The sequence below is a fragment of the Corvus brachyrhynchos genome, unplaced genomic scaffold (genome assembly GCF_000691975.1).
Source record: "Corvus brachyrhynchos isolate BGI_N302 unplaced genomic scaffold, ASM69197v1 scaffold258, whole genome shotgun sequence".
NCBI classification, from domain to species: Eukaryota; Metazoa; Chordata; class Aves; order Passeriformes; family Corvidae; genus Corvus; species Corvus brachyrhynchos.
Genome location: NW_008240122.1, coordinates 603,993 through 612,078, shown reverse-complemented (window position 1 = coordinate 612,078; position 8,086 = coordinate 603,993). Strand labels below are relative to the sequence as shown.

Here is an 8,086-nt window from a genome sequence, read left to right as displayed (position 1 = left end):
GGCCCCGGCTCCCCGCGCCGCCGCTCGCACCGGCCCCCGGGCCGTGCGCTAGTCAGGAGAAGGTTTATTTCTTCGCCGCGAATAGATGCGAAAATATGCGGCGGAGTTCTCCTGTAGCGCGAAGGGAAATGAAAAGTATTTTGTTTGGAGAACCTCCGGCAAACCGCATGTCATTTGTCATATCTGATTTATTACCCACAGGATCACATTACAGGGGAATTTCAAATCCTGTAACAACATCCAAGATCACATACTTTAAAAGGAAATATGTGGAAGAAGAGGATTTTCATCCACCACTCAGCAGCTGTGCACATAAAGTATGTTTTCTAATAGTCATTATTTTTACTCTGAGTTTCAGATGCTTAGTAACACTCGATTGACCCATTTCCAGAAGGCTCAAATACTCTGCTGAAATTAGGAGAATGATCCAGCTGTTTGCTCAGAAACAAACAGTTGTCACTTCTTCACATTTATTGTTGTATTGTCATCAATTGCAAAAGAAGCAAAGGCATTTCTGCATTTATACAACTGTAAATGGAAATGCTGAGAATAACTTTCTTTTCAGATTATTTTGTTCTTAGCTAGTTCATATCACGCTTACAGAAACAGCTCCATAGCAGCATTTGAACAGCAGAAAGGAAGAACATAAGTAAAAGATTTCCCACTCATATAAAACTTTTTTTCCAGGGGAGAAAATACTAAGAGGTTCCATATACCCCACACGGGTTACAGATGTTCTAAAAAACCAGAATGACTTGGAAAGCGAGTACAAGTTCCTTCAGTATTTAATCGTGTTTATTAAAAAGCTAGTGCTCCCAAAGAACAGATTACTAAATGAAATAATTTTTTTTTCAGTGAAAGTTGTCAGGGGAGAGATTAGAGCAAATGTTTCCCAGGCCAGTGAATACATAAATTGAAATCTGACTTTTTTTGTGACATTTTATGCTCCTCTTCATTAAGGGCTCAGTTCTGTATGGAATTGAATGCCTGGGGTGAAGTGCTTAAGGGTAGCTCATGCGTTGAGATGCCATCCTTACCTCGTTGAATCCTACCTGGCCCATGGAGGTCCAGTGCTACCCATGTTCTCTTGGCAGTGGGGGAGGAATTTCTGTGGAGGGGAAGCAAGCAGTAATGCCAAGCTCAGTTCCCAAGGACCTTAGAGTAGCTGAAGGAATTTTCAGCTACAAATAGAGCTGTCTGGAAATAAGTACCGGGACGAGGAAGGTGAAAAACTGTCCCGCTGTTAATTTCAGAAGGTATCCAGTCTGCTGCCAGAGCAGTGAATAAACAGCATCAAGGGTGTTGAAAAATGTGCTCTGGTTTGTGAGCGTGTCTCACACATGTCACATCACTCTCCCGATTTTCAGCCAGGTTTTTTTTTTTTTTTACAAGATCGTTGGATTTTTTGTATCAGTGATTAATTTCCTTACAAAGAGGGGGAGGAGGAATAGTTATTTAGTCTTTTCTAACAGCAGTAAAAAGCAGTTGTAGAGGTATTGGTAAGCGAGACCCAGCCACCGTTTGGTGCTGTTGTTTGTAGAGGTGTATCATGTCAGAAATCCTGGGTCACCAGTTTCTTCTGTTCAGCCCAAATACATTTTCTACTTTGCAGCACTGAGCTCTGGCGGAGAGAGGATGCCCACCAGGTTTCCTTGAATTTCTTACATGTTTATACCTCTGCCGCTCAGTAAAGAGTTATGTTCTGAGATTACTTGTCCCATGGAGGGTATGATGGTAGGGCCAGGAGCCTCTCTCCAGAGGGCTGCTGGCAAATGTGTAGAAGGAAGCCTTTGACAACTTGTTCCTACTGGTGTCCCTCCAGGACATATCTCCAGGAGAATCCCAGTTCAAGGTTTACTGGTTTGCTCCAGGCTGTTATGGCTTCACTGACTGTTGCTGCAGCAGGTATAAAGGACGCAAATGAACCTTTATAATTTAAAATGAGTCATTTATTATAGAAAATTACTCTCTCTAACAAAGAGCCTCGGCTGTGAACTCATTGAAATTATGGCCAATTTTTGTTTTTATGAGGCACTGTGCTGCTTCTAAGCCTCGCAGACATGACCAGGCTGTGGAAAGAGCTAGAGGGCTGAGGAGAGCTGAATGGATGTGAAAAGCAGCTGTGCTTTAAGCTCTTTCAGTCCTCATAGCTACGACTTCCACTCTGCAAAAATGCTGTAACCATGTGGGAAAGGGAAGAATGATCAAGCCCCAGATGGGGGGATTTAGAGCAGTCTCTCTTTGTGCTGTGCTGCTCTCCTCCTACGCAAACCAAATTCTTGCTAAAAATGAAAATTAGTTAATAGTGCTTACAGTAGCGTGCGTTGCCCCCTCTCTTATTTTGATTCCCAGGGTAGCGATTACAGTGCAGGATCTGGGGCCTCCCAGGGGCAGTAACCTGCTCGTGATGCCAGTGCTGAGAAAGGGAGTCCTGGAAGGACCATGGAAGGGAGAACAAATCTGTGGGCGTTGAGCCAGGATTTCTGCAAATCCCTGTCCTCTCTTCGTTTCCTGACCTTGTCCCTGCCTATCCGCGTTCCCACCGGTCCTGTAGAGCACAGGGCGTAGTATGCAGGCCAACAGCTGCTCTCCAGATGCTGGGATGCTTTGAGATGGGTTTCTCCCTGCCTCCCTCCCTGCATGCACTTCTGTGCACAAGGGCAGTGTAAGAGCCTGGCAAATGGAGACCTCCTCGCTGGAGGGCCTCTTCCACTGGCAGCAGATGAAATGCTCCAACACTTGCTGTGTGAGGCGATGGCTGCTGGCTGCCTCTTGCAAACCTTGACACTGCAGGAAAGACCCTTGCTCGGCTTCAGAGATTTGTAGAAGCCCCACAGGGGATGATGGGATTGGGTCCATTTGCAACAAAAAGCCCCCCTAGCCATCACTGGAGCAAAACTGCACAACAATTTTATGTTCTAATCCCAAATGTAATTAAAGAGCCAGATGTGTGCATCTGGATTTCCCTCTCCCACCTTGGATTTATGCCCTGCAATTGCCTCTGTGGTGTAATGCTCAGCTACTTACCTCCTAAGCTCAGCTGCTTACCCCCTAAACATGGGGGAATGCTGTGAGCAAGAAAAAGCAGGTTCCCAGCTACATGGATATGCAAAATGAAAAGCCAGTTTTAGATGACTCAGAAAAAGAACAGAAAAGTAGTGACACAGAGGGAATACTTTGCTTCATTTCCTTCCTCCTTGTCTGGAACAAAACTGATTGCCTTCAGTTCCATATCTTGTGTTTTTTGCATTTTCAGACAATCTCCGTGTTTGAGGAGCGGGCCCATATTCTTTACATGTCTTTGGAAAAGCTGAAATTCATTGATGATCCCGAAGTCTACCTGCGAAGATCCGTCCTCATCAACAATCTCATGAAGAGAATCCACGGAGAGATCATCATGCAGAACAACTGGTGCTTCTCTGCCTGCTCCTTCAGTGGCACCTCCCCGCAAGAGTGGTTTGTGCCTCAGGACTGTCCATACAGAAAACGCCTTCGGATGGCAAAGGAGGAGTATGAGAAGCTCCACATGTGCTGCTTCTATCAAGAATGTGGCAGTCACTATTTAAATCTACCCTACTCTGTTAATGCTAGCACAGAAAGTAATTCCTCTTCTTCCTCCTCCTCCTCCTCTTCCTCCTCCTCCTCCCCTCCCATTTCTTTGCCAAGCTGTTCCCAGCAGGTGGATTATGAAGCTGGCAGTGCACCTTCTTACAGAAGTGATGACCAGATACCTGCTAATGAAATATTCATCACTAATGGCAGGTCTCACAGTAATCAGGAAAAGGCAAAATTTAATGACGAGAAAGGAGGTAATGAACCTGAGCGAGAGAGCATCGCCCTAAACTGTGAACCTGTAAGAGGCACCCATGCTCTTGAATGTAAAGGCAAATTTTATGACTATTTTGAGACTGGATGTAATGACAAGAGCAACATAAGTGAATCTTGGAAAAAATCCTTAAGGAAAAAGGAATCTTTACCAAGTAATAAAATCTGCTGCAACAAAGGAAGTAAAATATGAGGCATCTTTCTTGCTCTATTGAAGCATGCACAGCATGTTCTTTCTCTATCAAATTTTTATTTTGAATGGATTTTTTATAGTTTTCTACGAATGGTACAATCATGCCACAAACATGACGTGTAGACCTAAAAGACTGGAGAGCAGATTGCGTAAAGTGTTTCTGCCATCCGCATCAGCGGCTATTTATAAATGTGGAGACTTCAGAAAGAACATGGTTGCATTTCTGCTGAGCACTGTAGTCTGTGCAGCCATGGTGGAGCTTTCGTTGCTGAAAATGCCAATCAGCCAGATGGGGAAAACATATCGTTTTACATATCCCCGCCCCCAAGAAGTCTGCCATTAATTAAGAAGAACCTCCATTATGTTTACCAAGGAATTAGAAGTCTGGTAAACAAATTGATGCTACCAGCAAGGATGATAGGCTCCTTGTAACTCAGTATTCGTTCTGACAAAGGACTGTCTTCATGGATTGGGAATAAACCATCCTTACGTTTTGTACTGATACTCTTGAATTCCTGTATTCAGTGTCTTGTTCAACTGACAAAATAGGACATAGCATAAAGAAATAACCTGTTTATGGAATCTTAATCAGAATCAAACAAGCAGCTCAAGTACTTGCATGTTTTCACCTCGGCTGTAATAACTAATGAGGCTTGTTGTTACACAGGGCAGGTTTTTTTTTGGTGCCTTACTTTTTGTCTTAATTTTTGCCAGCGTGAAAATTAAGTATGAATCTGATACAGCAGGGATTTAACCTAAACAGAGATTAAAAAAGAAACCCACAGGGTGGATCAATATTATTAGAAACCTTTAACCTTTGAAGTACTGAGTTCCACTTCCTATTCAAACATCTCTGTTCTTCCTTTTTGATGCTCAATTGCTTTTTGATTTGCCATCCTTAGGAAGGGATTTAAGAAACAATAGAGAGATGTCTCTTGTAAACAAGCATTCGATGCTTGAGTGTTTCTATGGCAACTGTCTGTTGCTGGGGCTCTTTTTTTTCTTCTTCGTATAATGAAGTTCATGAACCAGTGGCATGTTTTATACTTTATTCTGTTTCACATAATTTCTCTCTTTTAGATCGCAAAAGCATGCGGGAGTTTTTTATGACTTTTGCTGTTGATTTAGAAAAAGACAAGAAGGCAAAAAGCACAATGTTAATTAATAATGTGGCGATAAACACAGTTTTATCTGAATGAATGTAAGGGGTTTAATTTTAAAAAAGAACATTTTGGAGAAATGAGCTGAGATTTCAGTGGCTGAGGACAACATTTCGTCATCCCTAGGTAGATCAATTGCAAAAGTGTGCTGTGTAAAATGCCCAGAAGACACTAGCTGGGGTTGGACCAAGAGTGAGTCTTAGATCCACCAAATTAATTAGTTCCCACAGTCCCCATAACAACTGGCAGGATGTGCTCAGGAAAATAGCCACATCCAGCCCACAGCTGACTCATAAATAGCTGCCTGTTCCCACAGCACCTTGCACTCAAGTGACATCTCTGCTTGCTTCTTGCCCAAAGGGTGAAAGTCACCTGTGTGCTGGGGGAGCAGCCAGCTCGGTGCAGGGCAGGAGTGTCCCCAGGGGGACACAGCCCCAGGCTTGGCACTGACAGGTGCCAAGGGTCTGAGACCTTTTGCTTTGGGTTTCATGGGTTCAGCTGGAGACCTCTAGGGCCATGGTTATTTTGGGTAGAAAAATACATTTGTAAACTGTATGGTCTTTCACAGAAAGCCCCGTGGTCACAGAAGAAAGCCCCCCCTGAGCCCAGGTGACCACAAACACAGCAGGATTTAAATCAGTGATAACCTTTATGAAGTCAGGTGAGTGTAAGCTGGTATGTTTGTAAGGGTTATCATTGTGAAGAATGACAAATAAAGAAAGTACAAGTCCCACCTGATTTCTCCAAGACAGAAGCTTTTTTATTATTAATAATAATAATAATATTAAATATAGATCTCATTCATACAGTGTATGAGTAGGATCATCATTTAGACATTTGTCCACAAGGACCAATTTTTTAAAAAACCTGATTTTTCTTGTGTTATATTCAGATAGTCTAGTAATGTCTGCTCTTTTCCAATATTTGATAAACGCTTGATGTTTTAAGCTTAAATATTAGATGCTTGTATACTAATGTGTTGTTGTAGTAAAGTGAAATTTCCTTGATATATATTTATTAAAAATGACCAAAATTCATTTTAATTTTATATCTCCAATGGCTACTGGGTCCTTTCCCCTATGTTCTCCTCCCTCACCCAAGGAAACACCATTTAATCAAACTGCTCCCTGCTCAAAAGGTTACACAGCTGTTGACTGTGCACCTCAGGCTGGGTCTGTGAGGGAGCTCAGCCTTGCCAGGGTTTTGGGAGCATTTAGGACAGTTTGAAGGTGCACTGAGAAGCAACAGATTCTCTGTAGACTTGCACGTACAGCAGGAAAACACCTGGCCAAATGCTGCCCAAACCACAAATCAGCTAACACTTTTGGGGGGGCTGAAAGCTTTTTGACCCTAAAGGGCTCCTTGGTGCTCCAGAACAAGCCTGCACACATAACCTGTTGCAGAGGCTTCTCAGTTGAATTTGCACAGGCTGAAGTGATGGATCAGCAGATCTTTGTCTACTCTAATGGTTTCTTTAGTTCCAGGGACATCTGGAAATTAACCTGTTACAGCTCTGGACAGTCTTATTGTCATCAGGGTCTGTAAGGGAGGAAATGCCATCTAATGAAAGTTGGCCTATGGATAAGTGGGGTTTTATGCCTTTCTCTGGACCTTGCCTCACAAAATAATAGCAATTACTGAAAGCAGATGTATTGGACTCAGGAGTCCACCAAGTTATCCTGTTAGCCTCAGAAGAGACAGAGGTATTCCACATTTAGAAAGGGAGGTGGAAACGCCCTTGTCCCATTGTCAGAAATGCAATAGACATTGATAGGATTTCCAGCCTGGGCTAGACTGAATGGACTTCCTGGTTTAAATTGGATTTGATTTATTGCATGTGAAGACTGTGAGTCTGATAGGCCTTTTCCTCACTGCACACTCCAGTGCTAAGGATATTTTGCTAGTATCAAAAATTTTCAAGAAATAGTTCTTTTACAAGATTATACTTATGCCTTTCATCCATACATCCCACACATAACTGCTAAATGAATGCTCCTGAACTTGATCCTGGCTTACCTGCCAGGAAGAACGGGACAGAAGAGCTTCTCTAGGAAGATTGTTTTTCTCTCTATCGTAAGACACTTTGCTCCTAGAGTGTAAGACTATAAAGTACTGTGCCTTTCAGCACATGCCAAACAGCAACAGAAAAGATGTTTCTGTTGTCACATCAATTTTGCTGTCACTAGGAACAGAAGTGTCATTTTATCTTTGGGATCCAGGTAGTACATTTCCTTTGGAAATGCACAGTTCATTTGAGTTTAAAAAAACGTGTTTCTTTTTCAAAGCCCACGGCATAATATCATTGTGCTTCATATATACTCACTACTTTTGGTAAAATTTTGCTCTTTTTACTGTATTAGCTAATCGGTTGGAACAGCTTAACATGGTTACTTAAGCATCCTCAGCACTCAGACAGCCTCAGCTGGCAGTGATGTGCAGTGCCAGCAGAGCAGCTGGTTCCGCAGGGAAAACAGACACAGCCTGAGCTGAAGAAATGAAGTGCTTCTTTCAGTCCTGAAGGTGTTACGCCCCTAAGCAAAGCTATGGTAGAGACTTTTTTCATATTTCATCTTTCTGCATGCCCTCCATCCTCTTTTTACACCCCTCATCTACCATCTGTCCTTTTGTGTCCTACCATCGTGATGACCGTGACACGCTGCCAGGGTGCTGCAGTGGGTGCCACCACCCTTCAGGCTTGTGCAGGGGAAGCAGGGAGCTGGTTCAGAGCCACAGCATGAGCTAAAGGGGAACTTAAACAAAGTAACCAGGGTGCAGTGTATCTTGGCTGCTCTCTGGTCCCTCTGGAGGCTTGTGCCAGTTGTGACCCCCCACACCTAAATGACTTTTCCAGCTGCTGGTAGCTCGCATTGCCACTACGGAGTGATCTGGTGATTAGAGAGCTATGACT

The 8,086-nt window shown here is 43.2% G+C and overlaps 1 protein-coding gene across 1 annotated transcript; it reads left to right on the top strand.

Moving 5' to 3' along the window:
• The first annotated feature begins 80 nt into the window (after positions 1–80).
• On the top strand, positions 81–6,226 carry SERTAD4 (SERTA domain containing 4). The gene is made up of 2 exons (XM_008641689.2): positions 81–317; positions 3,257–6,226. The coding sequence occupies exons 1-2, from the start codon at positions 96–98 to the stop codon at positions 4,016–4,018; spliced, it is 984 nt and encodes a 327-aa protein (XP_008639911.2). The 5' UTR covers positions 81–95; the 3' UTR covers positions 4,019–6,226.
• The last annotated feature ends 1,860 nt before the right edge of the window (positions 6,227–8,086 follow it).

Coding starts and splice junctions, on each gene's coding strand:
- SERTAD4 (XM_008641689.2), top strand. CDS start 96: ATGCGGCGGAGTTCTCCTGTAGCGCGAAGGGAAATGAAAAGTATTTTG. Junction 318..3,256: donor TCAGCAGCTGTGCACATAAA/GTATGTTTTCTA, acceptor TTGCATTTTCAG/ACAATCTCCGTGTTTGAGGA.